The sequence below is a fragment of the Lethenteron reissneri genome, chromosome 67 (assembly GCF_015708825.2).
Source record: "Lethenteron reissneri isolate LAM-NWPU_2019-01 chromosome 67, ASM1570882v1, whole genome shotgun sequence".
Lineage (NCBI taxonomy): Eukaryota > Metazoa > Chordata > Hyperoartia > Petromyzontiformes > Petromyzontidae > Lethenteron > Lethenteron reissneri.
This window is the reverse complement of record NC_083845.1, coordinates 377329-396263: the sequence shown is the minus strand read 5'-3', so window position 1 is coordinate 396263 and position 18935 is coordinate 377329. Positions and strand designations below refer to the sequence as shown.

Below are 18935 nucleotides of genomic sequence, written 5' to 3'. Positions count from 1 at the left end.
ATTAAAAAAGAGGGATGACATTGTCATCCTCTCAGCCGACAAAGGCAATGCCACTGTCATCATGGACAAAATAGAATACAACAACAAAATTCAAGAACTACTCAACGATGGCAGCTATACAAAAATAAAAAGAGACCCAAGAGCCTCGTCTCCAAAACCAACAACATCATTTCTGCTTCAACCGCATTAATTGATCAGACCAAACAGTTCTCGTTGAAACCTTCTGCAGCCAGGCCACCAAGATTGTACGGCTTGCCAAAGATACATAAAGAAGATACACCTCTTCGTCCCATTGTTTCTACTATCAACTCCCCCACTTACAAACTGGCTCGTTTTTTGTCCGAAATCCTACGGCCTTTCACTGGAAAAACCACCTCTGCAGTACTAAACTCTACTGACCTGGTATCGACAATCAAGGGGATTGCCCTGTCCCCAGACGACCTGCTTGTCAGTTTTGATGTGGTTTCCTTGTTCACCAAGGTGCCTGTGCCTGACACCATCGCAATCATTGAAGACTTGGTTCATCAAGGACTGAATGCTGGGGTACCCCCCCTGGTGAGACACTGCTTAACCAATACATACTTCACCTGGAATGGAACCTTCTACAAGCAAATTGAGGGCACCCCAATGGGCTCCCCCCTATCTCCGGTTGTAGCCAACATCTTCATGGAGAAATTTGAGACGGACGCCATCCAGACTGCCACTCTACGCCCGACCTTATGGAAGAGGTACGTAGACGACACTTTTGTCATCTGGCCACATGGCCGGCCTGCTCTAGACCAATTTCTCGACCACATCAATTCCATACACCCAGCCATCAGATTCACCATGGAAGTCGAAAATGATGGCAAGCTACCCTTTTTGGATGTCCTAATCAAAAGGAGACCTGATGGTTCAATGAGCCACTCTGTCTACAGGAAAGCCACCCACACGGATGCTTATCTAAAACCGGATTCCCACCACCATCCATCCCAGAAGAATTCCCTCATCAAGACTCTATATCATAGAGCCCAATGCATCTCCGACCATGAACACATTTCCAGTGAACTCAAACACGTACGCCAAGCTCTTAAGGCTAATGGTTACTCCGACTACACAATCCGCAAAGCCATCACTCCAACCATCAAGAAGGATCCTGTTGAGGAGCCTTTCAAGACCATCACCTTACCCTACATTGCTGGGGTCACAAAAAAGATCTCCAAAATCCTGATTAAACACAAGATCCAGGTCCGATTCAACACAGTACATAAAATCCGTGATCTGGTCCCGTCTGTAAAAGATGTGGTTCCAGACATACAGTACCCTGGCGTCTACAAACTAAGTTGCCTCTGTGGTAGCAGTTACATTGGAGAAACCAAACGACATGTCTCGGACCGCATCCGTGAACATAAGGCAGACCTGAAACACGGTAGGACAAACACCTCAGCCGTGGCAGATCACTGTTACAACTCAGTGGGCTCACATGATATTGACTTCTCCAAGACAGAGGTTCTCTGCAAGCCATCTGGCTATCATGAGAGATTCGTTCATGAGGCGATCCACATATACAAACACAGAGACAATTTCAACCGAGAAGATGGATTCTGGCTTAGCAATCATTGGAAGGACGTAATAAACCATTTCGGATCTTAACTGATTGTGTTCACGTTTACGGTGACTTTCAGACCGCGTTCCACTCACTGGCATGGTGCAGTGTGCAGAGTAATGTATGGTGTCGTAATTGTATAGTAAACATATAGCAGTGTGATACACATTAGGGTGGGTAGAATAATACATAGTGTTATATTAAAATGGATAAGGCAGCAACTGCAGCAGCAGCAGCAAGTGCAGCAGCAGCAGTAACAGCAGCAGCAGCAACTGCAGCAGCAGCAACTGCAGCAGCAGAAACTGCAGCAGCAGCAGCAACTGCAGCAGCAGCAGTAACTGCAGCTCCCTTTGATGCTGTTAATCCTGCATAATGCACATGCATATGCAGTACTAATCACATTCCTGCATTTCCCATAAATATGCTAAATTCCTTTTGATATGCAAATTCCTTTGTCAATGCGCCCAGCTTATATATATGCTCCAAGCTCGTGTGCTGTTTCATTCAGACTCTGTCGCCTCGACGGACCTGGTTTTCACCTGAGGACGGCTGCTTGCGTTGTGGCCGAAACGTCGTGAGAATTGTTTTATTATGTTTTATTTTTATTATTTTATTACTTCCCTTCTACGTGACTTTACCGAAAGAACCAAGAAGATAATAAAATAATTCTCACGATGTTTCGGCCACAACGCAAGCAGCCGTCCTCAGGTGAAGACTAGGTCTGTCGGGGAGACAGACCTAGTCTTCACCTGAGGGGAGACAGACCTGGTCTTCACCTGAGGACGGCTGCTTGCGTTGTGGCCCAAACGTCGTGAGAATTATTATGTCTCCCCGTTGTGAAGAAAATAACCATTGAGCTGAAGAAGGAAATTGTAGAAAAGCATGACAGTGGTATTCGTGTGACTGATCTGGCCTCAGAGTACAAGATGGCAAAGTCAACAGAGGAAGAAAGGGAGGAGGTTAGCAGTGATGCCATGAAATCCATTATGCAAAAATGGAATGAGTGCCATGACTTTTTTGAAAAGCACCACCCCAACATAACTGTCACGAACAGAGTGTTAAATCTCATGAATGATAATGTGGTCTCTCATTTCCTGGAGGGTTATGCAGCGCAGGAAGAGACATTGACATTGGACAGATTTTTCAGCAAAAACTGAGCCTGCAGCTAGGAGACAAAGGAGAGAGGAAACCCCTGAAGGAGATCCCCCTGATGTCCTTATGGAGGGGGACTCTCCCTCCAAACAATAACCACCTCCCAACCGCCTCCCACCTGCCTTCCTCCATGCCAGAAGTCATCTCAAGCAAGGTTAGTGTTCTCTCTTTATACATTACTATACTGTACAGTACTAATGTGTATTGTAATTTGTTTCATATTTATGTGCTTCAAAAACCAAAAAAAAGGTCAGAACGGATTAACCGGATTTACATTGAACCCTATGGGAAAATGTGCCTCGGTTCACGACCAATTCGGTTCGCGACCAGAGTCAGTTCACGAATTAAGTTCGTGAACCGAGGTATCACTGTATTTGTATAATCACCAAATTTCATTTCATATATAGCATAGTATGACTAAAGGCATTGGAGGAATGAGCTTCTAATTAAAAAAGTTGCAAGTCAAAAATGTGGCTATTTTTTGCAAAAAAACACGTAGTACCTTTAATTTTACAGTTTTTGTTTCATCCATCACGTAGTGAGACTAACGTCAATGGAGGAATTCACAGTGGCAAGAATGTAACTACCTTGCCTGGTATACAGGAAGTCGTAAGTTGAACCCCGTCCCTCACACCTGCTGTATGTTCGTAGTTTGCATGTTCTCCCCATGGTCGTGTGGCTTTTTCCCTCCACATGCATTTAGTGTATTTGACTGCTATGTCGATTTTTTTCACCCAAAAAATATGCATGTTAAATTGCCCAGTTTTTATTGTATATACAGCATTGTAAGACACAATTCAATGGAGGAATTCACTTCTCATTGACCCCTAACCGTTTACCATAACCCTAACTAGGCTAACAGGGTACTGTATATGGATTATTTTGGGAGTCCCTATTCCATTTCCGGGAGCCCCACAACCACTTCCTTGGTGTTCACATTCCCGCATGAAGAATCGGAACTCCGAGATTTGGAATTGAGACTCCTGCTTTGGATTTAGGACTTCTTAGGGTTGCAAGTGAGATGCCTCAAATATGCCTTTAAACGCGTCTCAGCGAGATGAGTTGAATCGTATATGGCGCGACTGTCGAGTAGAGTCGAAGGGCACACACCACTTGCTTGTGTGACTTGTGGAACCGGGGTGGCATTTTGCATTGAAGTCGATGATGGGTGTGATTGTTGCCGATTTGAAGCGCACTGTTTGAGAATGCAGTGCGTTTCACTATTTCAGCACCGATGTTCACCAAATATTCAATGGTCTAAATGTATGGGACAGCTTGGGATGTCAATGCAGTAGTTTGTTATTTGAAAATCCGTAAAGAAATAAAGCATTGCAGTGCAAATCGGCCGAATAGTTTCGTTTTTACAAGCTTTCTTTTAACTCACTCTGTCTGTTGTTGTTGTCGTCGTTGTCGTATCCTCAAATCTTGTAACTCAATTTTAACCCACTTCCCAATGTGGTATCGACTGCAAACTTGGTATACTTATTCATAATCAACGTTTTTGGGTTTAGATCGCGTTTATTTATAAATGTGTCGTAACCCTCCACCACCCGACACGGCCAATCAGTAAAAAATGTGTCACGTTGACAAAGACAAATAGTTCACTGCTTTAGCCCACCGGTGTGTTGAAGCCACAACATTTACAATTTGAGTACGACGTTTCGCTGGTAATTGCAACCAGCATCATCGGGCAATTCACCATTCTGGCGAATTGCCCGATGATGCTGGTTCATTCTGGCGAATTGCCCGATGATGCTGGTTGCAATTACCAGCGAAACGTCGTACTCAAATTGTAAATGTTGTGGCTTCAACACACCGGTGGGCTAAAGCAGTGAACTATTTGTCTTTGTCAACGTGACACATTTTTACTGATTGGCCGTGTCAGTTGGTGGAGGGTTACGACACATTTATAAATAAACGCGATCTAAACCCAAAAACGTTGATTATGAATAACATTGGTCGCGAAAGCCTACGTGTTAAATTGGTATACTTATGTCAAACTAATGACAAATACTATATTCTATCATAATTTTTTATTTATTTTTAAACAATATTTTTTATATGTTATGTTTTGGCTTGGGTCTAATTGTCCACCGTCAACTGACATTGGCTGTAATTGGCCACGGTCCCTTACGTTTTGGAAAGCTTCAGGGCCACTTCCTGGAGTCGTGGAGTTCTGTCATTACTCGTACATTTTATAAAAGCGTGTTTAAAAAAAAGTTTTTTTAAATATTATTTTTACCGTGCTTGACGTGTTACGTGTCCCCTCTGGTGGACAAGTGCAGTATCACAAGCAATCAATTCGTAGTTGTGAGTCGCTGGTGATGTGGCGTCCTGGCGTTTGTCCGAAGTACGGTTGGCTGCAATGAAGCCGTGAAGACACCACACAGTGCCACTGCTGCTGTTATCGTGCCGAGGCACTGCAGTTGTCATACTAACCCTTAACCCTAACCCCCTGAACTTGACCCTAACCCTAATGCCTAACTCTCAACTAACCCTAACCCTGAACTCTAACCCTAATCCAACCATGACCCTAACCCTTAACATCGACCTGGACCCTAACTACCTTAACCCTAACCCCCAACCACTAACTCCTAGCCCTAACCCCTAATCCTAACCCTCACCCAAACCCGTACACAATTTTGTTCATAAACGGCATAGGCTAGTATGCCAATTTGCTTTTTGGCCAAAGAAGGTATGATGATTTTCTTGGCAAACCTGAGGTGAAAATTTTATCGTGAAATTTTAAATTTTGTACGTAATACGTAGCATACTACAGCAAACACAATGGAGGAATGCACTTTTTGTTAAAAAATAAAGCTATGGAAATTTGGCTCATTTTGGCAAAAAAACTGTATAAGTTAGTATGCTGATTTTCTTTTTGAGACGTGAAAATGTAATGGTGAAATGTCTCACTTTTAATGTAATATATAGCATACTAATGCTAAACAAAAAGGAGGAATTAACTTTTTCTTGGAAAATTAAGATGTGAAAATTTGGCTCATTTTAGCAAATAAACTGCATAGGTTAGTATGCTGATATCTTTTAGAGATGTGAAAATGCAATCGTTAAATTTCTCACTTTTAATGTAATATATAGCATACTACGGCTAAATACAAAAGAGGAATGAACTTTTGTTGAAAAATAAAGATGTAAACATTTTGCTAATTTTGGCTAAAACGACATAGGTTAGCATGCTTATTTTTTATGGACGTGAAAATTGCATAGTGAAATTTCTGACTTTTAATTAAACATATGGCATACTAAGGCTGACCCAACCGAATTTGTTGAAAAATAAAGCTGTGGAAATTTAGCTTATTTTGGCTAAAAACGGCATAAGTTAGTATGCCAATTTTAATATTTACTTGAACATTTCATCGTGAAATGTCTGACTTTTAATCTACATATATCATACTAACCCTATCCCAAAACCCTAACCCCCCTGACCCTAACCCTTAACCGCTAACCCTAAACAAACCCAAACCCAACCCTCTTTTGTATTGACAAATTGTCAACTTTGCACCTTAACGTTTGTTCTGAAATATATTTCGGGAAATGATTGCGGGGGGGGGGGGTTGACAATCACTGTCAGATTACACAAAATAAACGAAATCGATCGTAGGGAAGTATATTTGAAAAAACCTCGCAAAAACTCAATATTCAGAGCACGGACTCGCCTGAATTACATACAGGCTGCCGATAATCACCACGCAGGCCGCAATCTAAACACGTGTTGACGCACGATTTAAAACTTCATCCCTCTTGGGAACGTGTTACAGCCTCCTCCTCGCCTCGTTACAATGAAAAACAATGTGAGGATTTTGCACTTAAATAGCTTTAATGTTACACTTAAAAAAGCGACGGTCTACGAGTCTAGGCTATTACTAACTCTAAACACAAGACAGGCCTCGTAACTGTGTTTGACAAAAAAATTCCACTGAATGAGCTGGCAACTCACCTTGAGGAGGTGGAATCCACCTTGACGAGCTGCTAAGCCACATGGTCGAGCTGGTGATCCACCTTGAGGAGCTGCTAAGCCACATGGAGCAGCTGTGATCGGTAGTTGAAGACGAATTCAACGACGCCACAAGAACCACGCGTCCTCCACACGGTGACCAGCCAAGATGGCGCCCTGCGTGGGGAATCCCCGCCCCGCCCCGCCCCGCCCCGCCCCGCCCCGCCCCGCCCCGCCCCGCCCCGCCCCGCCCCGCCCCGCCCCGCCCCGCCCCGCCCCGCCCCGCCCCGCCCCGCCCCGCCCCTGCCTACGACGCTCCCCGCCCTCAACCTCCCCCCACGTGACGCCTCGCTCCGCACGCGCCTTCCCATCAATCATCCTCTAGCCGCCTGTCACGACTCTCGTTCACCGCCAGCCCTCTACTGCTCGCTGCGCCCTCTACAGTGCCACTTCCTTAATTATCTCTTCCCCTTTCTAATTTCTCTCAGCACCTGTGTTCTTCATATTAAAAAAGATAGTAACTCCATGTAACGTGTATTTTTTATTCAATCTCCGACACTTCCATGTATGAAAATGAAAGTATGTTCCAAATACAAATTTACACCGTGAAAGCAATCGCCACCAAACTTGTCTGGTATTCAATTCGTGGTTACGTCTGCCATCTGGTGGACATGTGCAGTACAGGCCAAGACAGTTCGCCAGCAGTTGCCGCTGTCAGGCGTCACCCCGCGCGTTCCCCGCAGTTGTGAGTCGCTGCTGCTGCTGCGGCGTCCTGGCGTTAGTCCCAAGCGGGTTGGCTGCGATGAAGCCGTGAAGACGCCGCACAGCGCCACTGCTGCTGTCACCGCGCCACGCACTGCAGTGGCACCACGTGACCACACGGTGGCGGTACAGCACCATGTTGGTTAAGGTATTTCAGCGAGTGTCCATGTTGGTTAGGTTATTTAGCGAGTGTCCATGATGGTTAGGTTATTTAGCGAGTGTCCATGTTGGTTAGGTTATTTAGCGAGTGTCCATGTTGGTTAGGTTACTTAGTGAGTGTCCATGTTGGTTAGGTTATTTAGCGAGTGTCCATGTTGGTTAGGTTATTTAGCAAGTGTCCATGTTGGTTAGGTTATTTAGCGAGTGTCCATGTTGGTTAGGTCATTTAGCGAGTGTCCATGTTGGTTAGGTTATTTAGCGAGTGTCCATGTTGGTTAGATTATTTAGCGAGTGTCCATGTTGGTTAGGTCATTTAGCGAGTGTCCATGTTGGTTAGGTTATTTAGCGAGTGTCCATGTTGGTTAGGTTATTTAGCGAGTGTCCATGATGGTTAGGTTATTTAGCGAGTGTCCATGATGGTTAGGTCATTTAGCGAGTGTCCATGTTGGTTAGGTCATTTAGCGAGTGTCCATGTTGGTTAGGTTATTTAGCGAGTGTCCATGTTGGTTAGGTTATTTAGCGAGTGTCCATGATGGTTAGGTTATTTAGCGAGTGTCCATGATGGTTAGGTTATTTAGCGAGTGTCCATGATGGTTATGTTATTTAGCGAGTGTCCATTATGGTTAGGTTATTTAGCGAGTGTCCATGTTGGTTAGGTCATTTAGCGAGTGTCCATGTTGGTTAGGTCATTTAGCGAGTGTCCATGTTGGTTAGGTTATTTAGCGAGTGTCCATGTTGGTTAGGTCATTTAGCGAGTGTCCATGTTGGTTAGGTTATTTAGCGAGTGTCCATGTTGGTTAGGTTATTTAGCGAGTGTCCATGATGGTTAGGTTATTTAGCGAGTGTCCATGTTGGTTAGGTTATTTAGCGAGTGTCCATGTTGGTTAGGTCATTTAGCGAGTGTCCATGTTGGTTAGGTTATTTAGCGAGTGTCCATGTTGGTTAGGTTATTTAGCGAGTGTCCATGATGGTTAGGTTATTTAGCGAGTGTCCATGATGGTTAGGTTATTTAGCGAGTGTCCATGATGGTTAGGTTATTTAGCGAGTGTCCATGTTGGTTAGGTTATTTAGCGAGTGTCCATGTTGGTTAGGTTATTTAGCGAGTGTCCATTATGGTTAGGTTATTTAGCGAGTGTCCATGTTGGTTAGGTTATTTAGCGAGTGTCCATGTTGGTTAGGTCATTTAGCGAGTGTCCATGTTGGTTAGGTTATTTAGCGAGTGTCCATGTTGGTTAGGTTATTTAGCGAGTGTCCATGATGGTTAGGTTATTTAGCGAGTGTCCATGATGGTTAGGTTATTTAGCGAGTGTCCATGATGGTTAGGTTATTTAGCGAGTGTCCATTATGGTTAGGTTATTTAGCGAGTGTCCATGATGGTTAGGTTATTTAGCGAGTGTCCATGATGGTTAGGTTATTTAGCGAGTGTCCATGATGGTTAGGTTATTTAGCGAGTGTCCATGATGGTTAGGTTATTTAGCGAGTGTCCATGATGGTTAGGTTATTTAGCGAGTGTCCATGTTGGTTAGATTATTTAGCGAGTGTCCATGTTGGTTAGGTCATTTAGCGAGTGTCCATGATGGTTAGGTTATTTAGCGAGTGTCCATGATGGTTAGGTTATTTAGCGAGTGTCCATGATGGTTAGGTTATTTAGCGAGTGTCCATGATGGTTAGGTTATTTAGCGAGTGTCCATGTTGGTTAGATTATTTAGCGAGTGTCCATGTTGGTTAGGTCATTTAGCGAGTGTCCATGATGGTTAGGTTATTTAGTGAGTGTCCATGTTGGTTAGGTTATTTAGCGAGTGTCCACCACTCACCCTCACAACAACCACTCACCCTCACCGCTCACCACTCACCCTCACCACTCACCCTCACCACTCATCCTCACCAATCACACCCTCACCAATCACCACTCACCCTCACTGCTCACCCTCACTGCTCACCCTCACTGCTCAGCACTCACCCTCACCACTCACCACTCACGCTCACCACTCACCACTCACGCTCACCACTCACCACTCACCATTACCATTCACCCTCGCCACTCACTAATCACAACTCACAACCGCCACTCACCCTCACCACTCACTCTCACCACTAACCCTCACCATTCACCCTCACAACAACCACTCACCCTCCCCGCTCACCACTCACCCTTACCACTCACCCTCACCACTCACCACTCATCCTCACCAATCACACCCTCACCAATCACCACTCACCCTCACTGCTCACCCTCACTGCTCATCGTCACCGCTCACCCTCACCACTCAATCTCAGCACTCACCACTCACGCTAACCCTCACCACTCACCCCTCATTAATTACCACTCACAACCACCACTCACCCTCACCACTCACCCTCACCACTCACCCTCACAACAACCACTCACCCTCACCACTCATCCTCATCAATCACACCCTCACCAATCACCACTCACCCTCACTGCTCACCCTCACCGCTCACCGCTCACCCTCACCACTCACCCCTCACTAATCACCACTCACAACCGCCACTCACCCTCACCACTCACCACTCAACCTCACCACTCACCCGCACTAATCACCACTCACGCTCACCACTCACTACTCACCCTCACCACTTACCACACTCATCACTCACCACTCTCCCTCACCAGTCACCCTCGCCACTCACCCTCACCACTCACTAATCACCACTCACAACCGCCACTCACCCTCACCACTCATCCTCACTACTCACTCTCACCACTCACCCTCACCACTCACCCTCACAACAACCACTCACCCTCACCGCTCACCACTCACCCTTACCACGCACCCTCACCACTCACCACTCATCCTCACCAATCACACCCTCACCAATCACCACTCACCCTCACTGCTCACCCTCACTGCTCACCGTCACCGCTCACCCTCACCACTCAACCTCACCACTCACGCTCACCCTCACCACTCACCCCTCACTAATCACCACTCACAACCACCACTCACCCTCACCACTCACCCTCACTACTCACCACTCATCCTCACCACTCCCCACTCATCCTCACCAATCACACCCCCACAAATCACCGCTCACCCTCACCACTCACCACTCACGCTCACCACTCACCCTCACCAATCACAACCGCCACTCACAACCGCCACTCACCCTCACCACTCACCCTCACTACTCACTACTCATCCTCACCAATCACACCCTCACCAATCACCACTCACCCTCACCACTCACGCTCACCACTCACCCTCACCACTCATGATTACCACTCACCATTACCACTCACACTCACCACTCACTAATCACCACTCACCCTCACAACAACCATTCACCCTCACCACTCATCCTCATCAATCACACACTAACCAATCACCACTCACCCTCACTGCTCACCCTCACCGCTCACCACTCACCCTCAGCACTCACGCTCACCCTCACCACTCACCCCTCACTAATCACCATTCACAACCGCCACTCACCCTCACCACTCACCCTCACCATTCACCCTCACCACTCACCCTCACCAATCACCAATCACCCTCACCACTCACCACTCACCCTAACCACTCACCTTCACCACTGACCCTCACCACTCACCCTCACCACTCATCCCCACCACTCACCCTTACTACTCACCATCACCACTTACCCTCACTACTCACTATTCACCACTCACCCTCATCACTCACCCTCCCCACTCTCCCTCACCACTCACTCTAACCATTCATCTCACCATTATAATTTTGCATTACGTGTTGACGTAGATTTTGTCTAACTCGGACTAGAAATGCTCCTTGCTGATTAACGTCTGGATGTCCGTAACTATCGGTTGAAACAAGCCCGGCTGCTGTTGAGACGCTGTGCACCAATAAGGGTCCACAGGTGGCTTGCACTGAATCAATGACGCGCTCCCAGAAGTCTGTGCTAGTTATAGTTTGTGTAAAACATTCATTTGTTTCGTGGAGAGATCGATAAATGAAAGATGTCGTGTCTGCTGATCTGCTTCATAGCAAGGAGGTAATTCTAAGAGCCTATTTGAAATACATTTTTGGTACAGGTTTGTATTTGGTTACAAGGCAGAGCACATCTAGCAGATACATTCTCCACAACAACACTCATTAGAATTTTGCATGACGTCTTATATGTTGGCGAACTAGGACAAGAAATGGTCCTTGCTGATTAACGTCTGGATGTTCACAACCATGGGGTGAAGCAAGCCTGACCGCCTGCGGTGCCCCTCAACCATTTACGGCCTTGGGCCAGGAAAGTCACGAAAAAATTGCACCCGAAAGACGCATTCACGCAAGCACCCGATGCTCCGTTGTGAAGTTTCAAAATGAAACAACTTTGAATTGTATTATGTTTTGCATTAGATCATTGTATTTTTTCTTTAAAAGCTTATATCATTTTACATATGGAAGACTTAATTGAAAACGACATTTCATGTGAATTTTCTCTAGTCGTTAAGTAGATTGCCTTGCCGCGGATTCTGTTCGATGCGGACTTTCACCTGGTTGGGAGAAGACCGCCGTCTGCAGATTGATTCCAACGCGATCGGACGTCTGTCCCTGCGCCTCCGTCGTTCATGCAGGGGGCGCGTAGGTTTGCAGCGCCCCCTGCATGAAAGCGATGGAAAGTGCAGCGTTCGTCACAGACAAATGAAGTCGTGTGCTTATATATTTACGTATAAATTGTACACCAAAACCGGTCCACAGTTGATTTGCACTGAATGCTGCAGTAGTTATTATATTTTGTGTTAAACATTCCTTTGTTTCGCGGAGAGACTGAGAAATGAAATACGTCTTGTCTGCTGATCTAGTTCATATCCGTGTACATCGATATCCCACATGGCTTACACTACACACCACACAGGGAAATAAATAGAAACTAGAACGACTTCCGGGGATGGGCAAAGAGCGAGGAATCTCTTTCAATGGAGCGAGTTCAGTGAGTTCGATTCAACATCTCTCTGTTCGCCTCTGTGTCTCTGTTCGCCTCTATTCGCCTCTATGTGTCTCTCTCTCTCTGCCTGTCTCTGTCCATGTCGTCTCTGTGTTCCTCTTGTCTGTGTCTGTCCGCATGTCTTGTCTGTCTGTCCCACCGCAGTCAACGACTGTCAGTAGCAGCAGGCGCCCGTTCAGCTCCCACGGCTACACGCCACTCAAAGTTGCTCCCAACACAAAGACAAAGATCCCCCGTAAAGCCTGGACAGAATGTCAGGGCAAGTGCTGTTAGCGATCACCTAACACAAACACAAAGATCCCCCGTAAAGCCTGCACAGAATGTTGGGGCAAGTGCTGTTAGCGAGCACCTATTAAGGGTGGGACAACACACGAGGGGGTGGGTGGCCAGCACCACGCCCGGCCGCCTTTGTCTCCCCAGTGGCGATGTTGACACCGCATCGGGTACTCTTTTGAGGCTGACTCGACGTAGGGGAGGCTCAGGACCGGCTCAGAAAGTCGTCACTGGCGATGTTGGCCACGAGCGGGAATGGAACTCGGCGCAGCGCTCAGCACGACACTGCCGCTCCCCTTCTGTCAACAAACTTGAACTCTGACCCCGCCCTCAGACGTCGCCGCTCAGCGTGACCTCATCTGCGTCAAACGCCAGGGGGAGGTGTGCCTCGCTAGGGACGTCATGTCACCTACCCCGACCACCGAGCTCTTGAGCGTGACGTCACTTTCGCTCGGCCGCAGCCGATGTCTGTTCCAGTGCCAATCCTTATTTGGGCAAAGCCACGCCCGGTGACTGGCGGCTCATTAACATAATTTATTCGTGAAAGCCTGATGGCGTTTGCTTCAATTCTCTCGCTTAAGTTGAATTTGTCTTCACACGGATCGCCACTTTGTAACTTTGTTTAAATATTCTATATTAACACCGTTTTATTTGTTACCAGGCCACGCCCGCTTGAGCTGCTGTACCGCTCTTGTTATCAGAAGTGACCTGCCCACAACAACAACAAGGTGAGGCTCGTCAACAGCGTGGTGGTGTTCACTCTAGACGCGTGGTGGTGTTCACTCTAGACACGTGGCGGTGTTCACTCTAGACACGTGGTGGTGTTCACTCTAGACACGTGGTGGTGTTCACTCTAGACACGTGGCGGTGTTCACTCTAGACACGTGGCGGTGTTCACTCTAGACACGTGGCGGTGTTCACTCTAGACACGTGGCGGTGTTCACTCTAGACGCGTGGTGGTGTTCACTCTAGACGCGTGGTGGTGTTCACTCTAGACGCGTGACGGTGTTCACTCTGGACGCGTGGCGGTGTTCACTCTAGACGCGTGGCGGTGTTCACTCTAGACGCGTGACGGTGTTCACTCTGGACGCGTGGTGGTGTTCACTCTAGACACGTGGCGGTGTTCGCTCTAGACGCGTGGTGGTGTTCACTCTGGACGCGTGGTGGTGTTCACTCTAGACACGTGGTGGTGTTCACTCTAGACGCGTGGTGGTGTTCACTCTAGACACGTGGTGGTGTTCACTCTAGACGCGTGGCGGTGTTCGCTCTAGACGCGTGGCGGTGTTCACTCTAGACGCGTGGCGGTGTTCACTCTAGACGCGTGACGGTGTTCACTCTGGACGCGTGGTGGTGTTCACTCTAGACGCGTGGTGGTGTTCACTCTAGACACGTGGCGGTGTTCGCTCTAGACGCGTGGTGGTGTTCACTCTGGACGCGTGGTGGTGTTCACTCTAGACACGTGGTGGTGTTCACTCTAGACGCGTGGTGGTGTTCACTCTGGACGCGTGGTGGTGTTCACTCTAGACACGTGGCGGTGTTCACTCTAGACGCGTGACGGTGTTCACTCTAGACGCGTGGTGGTGTTCACTCTAGACGCGTGGTGGTGTTCACTCTAGATGCGTGGTGGTGTTCACTCTAGACACGTAGCGGTGTTCGCTCTAGACGCGTGGTGGTGTTCACTCTGGACGCGTGGTGGTGTTCACTCTAGACACGTGGTGGTGTTCACTCTAGACGCGTGGTGGTGTTCACTCTAGACGCATGGCGGTGTTCACTCTAGACGCGTGGTGGTGTTCACTCTAGACGCGTGGCGGTGTTCACTCTAGACGCATGGCGGTGTTCACTCTAGACATGTGGTGGTGTTCACTCTAGACGCCTGGCGGTGTTCACTCTAGACACGTGGTGGTGTTCACTCTAGACGCGTGGTGGTGTTCACTCTAGACGCGTGGTGGTGTTCACTCTAGACACGTGGCGGTGTTCACTCTAGACGCGTGACGGTGTTCACTCTAGACGCGTGGCGGTGTTCACGCTAGACGCGTGGTGGTGTTCACTCTAGACGCGTGGTGGTGTTCACTCTAGACGCGTGGCGGTGTTCACTCTAGACGCGTGGCGGTGTTCACTCTAGACACGTGGCGGTGTTCACTCTAGACACGTGGCGGTGTTCACTCTGGACGCGTGGTGGTGTTCACTCTAGACGCGTGGCAGTGTTCACTCTGGACGCGTGGCGGTGTTCACTCTAGACGCATGGCGGTGTTCACTCTGGACGTGTGGCGGTGTTCACTCTACACACGTGGTGGTGTTCACTCTAGACGCGTGGCGGTGTTCACTCTAGACGTGTGGTGGTGTTCACTCTAAACACGTGGTGGTGTTCACTCTAGACGCGTGGCGGTGTTCACTCTAGACGCGTGGTGGTGTTCACTTTAGATGCGTGGTGGTGTTCACTCTAGACGCGTGGTGGTGTTCACTCTAGACGCGTGGTGGTGTTCACTCTAGACGCGTGGCGGTGTTCACTCTAGACGTGTGGTGGTGTTCACTCTAGACGCGTGGCGGTGTTCACTCTAGACACGTGGTGGTGTTCACTCTAGACGCGTGGCGGTGTTCACTCTAGACGCGTGGCGGTGTTCACTCTAGACGCATGGCGGTGTTCACTCTAGACGCATGGCGGTGTTCACTCTAGACGCGTGGCGGTGTTCACTCTAGACGCGTGGCGGTGTTCACTCTAGACGCGTGGTGGTGTTCACTCTAAAAACGTGGCGGTGTTCACTCTAGACGCGTGGCGGTGTTCACTCTAGACACGTGGTAGTGTTCACTCTAGACACGTGGTGGTGTTCACTCTTGACGCGTGGCGGTGTTCACTCTAGACACGTGGTGGTGTTCACTCTAGACGTGTGGCGGTGTTCATTCTAGACGCGTGGCGGTGTTCACTCTAGACGCGTGGTGGTGTTCACTCTAGACGCCTGGCGGTGGTCACTCTAGATACGTGGCAGTGTTCGCTCTGGACGCGTGGTGGTGTTCACTCTAGACGCGTGGCAGTGTTCACTCTAGACACGTGGCGGTGTTCACTCTAGACGCGTGGCAGTGTTCACTCTAGACACGTGGCGGTGTTCACTCTAGACGCGTGGCGGTGGTCACTCTAGACGCGTGGCGGTGTTCACTCTAGACGCGTGGCGGTGGTCACTCTAGACACGTGGCGGTGTTCGCTCTGGACGCGTGGTGGTGTTCACTTTAGACGCGTGGCGGTGGTCACTCTAGATACGTGGCAGTGTTCGCTCTGGACGCGTGGCGGTGTTCACTCTAGATACGTGGCAGTGGTCGCTCTGGACGCGTGGCGGTGTTCACTCTAGACGCGTGGTTGTGTTCACTCTCTACATGTGGAGGGGAAACCCGGGGATCAGCACGCTGTGAACAGCTGTAGAAGTACGGCGCGCGAAGTGCCATGTGGAAGGGGGGTAAGCATTGCAGAGCGCTTAGCTCAGGTGTGTCTCGGGTTGATGCCACATACTTCATGGTCATTCCCCCCCCCCCAAAATACAAAAGTCTATTTTTCTTTCCTGAAGGCATCAACACGTTCAGCGAGCGCGATGACGATCACACGCGTCGAATGAAAAGCAAGGGACAAGTCCTTTCTTACTAACAACTCCTTTCTCACTAACAACTCCTTACTTACTAACAACTCCTGTAATTTTTCATTGCTGGAGGGGTTTCCCCCCCCTACCTGAAAATCCTGGCTCCACCTCTGAGTGTGTGACAGTGTCAAGTTTGTATTTGCAGTAAAGTCTATTAACTCTATTGAGCACAGAGGTTATATCAAAACAGTAGTTTATTTTAGTTTTCCTCTGGAACTCTTTGTAAGAATGGAGTCAGGAAGTGATCACAGCACACACGTGCAGCAGCTGAAGTCGGAACTGCTCATCCCAGCAATCAAGGACATCTGTGCCTGGCTTCACACCTCTAAGTTGCGATTGAACATTAATTTATGCATTTGTGCATGACACAAATAGTATTATTTTCAACACCCTTTGCAATGTCAGCTGAATTTAGCTTTCATAAACATTTATTTAGAAGCCAGACAGCTGAAATTGTGTGCTGAGTTTTGGGTTAACGTTCATTTTGAAGATACGAGGGCTTCCAGGCATGTTTATGACCATTTGCCCTCTCATTGTGTGCCATAACAGCCCGTGTGATGAATTTGGGACACTTTTTTTACTATATCATAAATATATGAATAACTATAGACGTGTAAGTCACGTGTGACTGTGTATATATGCATTCCTCTGTGCCTCGATACTGATGTGTAGATGGTGTGGATAGTCTTTGTTTCTGTCTGCAGCTGTCGCTGCCTCTGCAGAAGTGGTTTCATGGAGCAAAGGCACTCGGCGCGGCTCGGTGCAAAAAGGCAACAATGCGACCGGTGTGCATACAGCACGGATTGTCCTGCACATTTGACACGGCACCAGAGAACTCACACAGGAGAGAAACCCTTCAAGTGCAGTGTGTGTGGGAAGGCATTTGCACAGTCATCTGCTCTTGTAACACACAAGAGAACACACACGGGAGAGAAACCCTTCAAGTGCAGTGTGTGTAGGAAGGCGTTTGCACAGTCATCTACTCTTGTAGCACACCAGAGAACACACACGGGAGAGAAACCCTTCAAGTGCAGTGTGTGTGGGAAGGCGTTTGCATGGTCACCATATCTTCAAAGACACCAGAGAACACACAAGCATCAGAAGATCCACCAGGAGTGGAGTGTGAAATCAGCTTGTGAAAGTCAAAGTGCTGCAATGAGCCCATCCCTCATCAAACAAGAACCGGAAGAAAATCCAAGCTTGGACACTTTTAAAGGTGTCAAGGTGAAATATGAAGAAATCAAGGTGAAATATGAAGAAGTGATGGTGAAATATGAAGAAGTGATGGTGAAGAGCGAAGAAGTGAAGGTAAAATGTGAAGATGAAGATTCAACTGCAAAATGGGACCTTCGCATCGATGGAGGCAACGTGAAGCAGGAGGAGAATTCTGACTGTGAGGCAGAGCGAGGCAACTCCCAGCAGTTTGTGGAAGTGGAGGTGTGGGTGGACTTCCTCCGAGACAATACAAAGTCAAATGGAGACCCGGGAGATGCGTAAGCCTTAGACCAGTGGTTCTTAACCTGGGTTCGATCGAACCCCAGGGGTTCGGTGAGTCCGTCTCAGGGGTTCGGCGGAGGTTAAGACACACACCTGACTCGTGATTGTGCACCAGTAAAACATGTACCTATGTTTTGAATTTGAAAAAATAATTTAATTTTTCCAATTAAGAAGGGTTCGGTGAATGCGCATATGAAACTGGTGGGGTTCAGTACCTCCAACAAGGTTAAGAACCACTGCCTTAGACGATGCCGCTCCAATAGATGCACCTTTGTCACAGGCCTTTAATGACAAGAATGTGAAGTTGAACACTCAGTTCCTAGGTTCAACCTGCAGGGTAAGAGCGGCCAGTCTTTGTGGACCTGTGTGTTGGGTAGATCTCTAACCAGGAGCGAATGCCAATAAGCTCCCAAGCATTCACTGTTATCATAATTGCATTTATACTGTGCTTGCTTAATCGCCTCGGTAATTCGGAGTTTTGCATCGTATCTCGTCTCAAACACTCGAAGAGCATCCCCAAGTAGCAGCTGCCCCTGTGTGGCACAAGGTGGTGGCCCTGCACCGGCCTGCATGTGGACAAGAGCCTGTCAGTAGGGGGCGATGGTTGATGTGGCATCTCAGTTGTGGAGTTTGTAGGTAATGTTTAGAATTTGCTACATTTTGACCCAGATGCCAGCATGCAATGGCCGACTCGTTTTGAATGGTGTTAAGCAGACGGTGCGTATTTTTTAATTAGCTTCTTGTTAATAGGATGTAACCTAATGCAGTATATTTCAGTGCAGTAATTAAATTTTGTTAATATGCCTGTCAATAAGTTACACTGAATACTTGTCTGATTGGGTTCGTACATGTAACCTTTTGTCTATAAGAGTCAAACATTGAATAAGTCATGTTAGGACATAGTGTGTGTTTTTCAAGTAACCTGTACAGATAACTCAGGTGAGACTCATTGTTCTTGTGATACAGGTCAAAGGGTACTTTTGTGTTTTCA

The 18935-nt window shown here is 47.8% G+C and overlaps 1 protein-coding gene across 2 annotated transcripts; it reads left to right on the top strand.

The window, feature by feature from the left end:
* Positions 1–13438: 13438 nt before the first annotated feature.
* On the top strand, positions 13439–18654 carry LOC133360238 (zinc finger protein 22-like). 2 transcript variants are annotated; one of them, XM_061578882.1, is made up of 2 exons: positions 13439–13552; positions 17152–18654. In XM_061578882.1, the coding sequence occupies exon 2, from the start codon at positions 17180–17182 to the stop codon at positions 17942–17944; it is 765 nt and encodes a 254-aa protein (XP_061434866.1). In that variant the 5' UTR covers positions 13439–13552; positions 17152–17179; the 3' UTR covers positions 17945–18654. The 2 variants fall into 2 exon arrangements, with proteins under 2 accessions (XP_061434866.1, XP_061434865.1); XM_061578881.1 differs by having other exon boundaries at positions 13484–13552; positions 17133–18654.
* Positions 18655–18935: the final 281 nt, after the last annotated feature.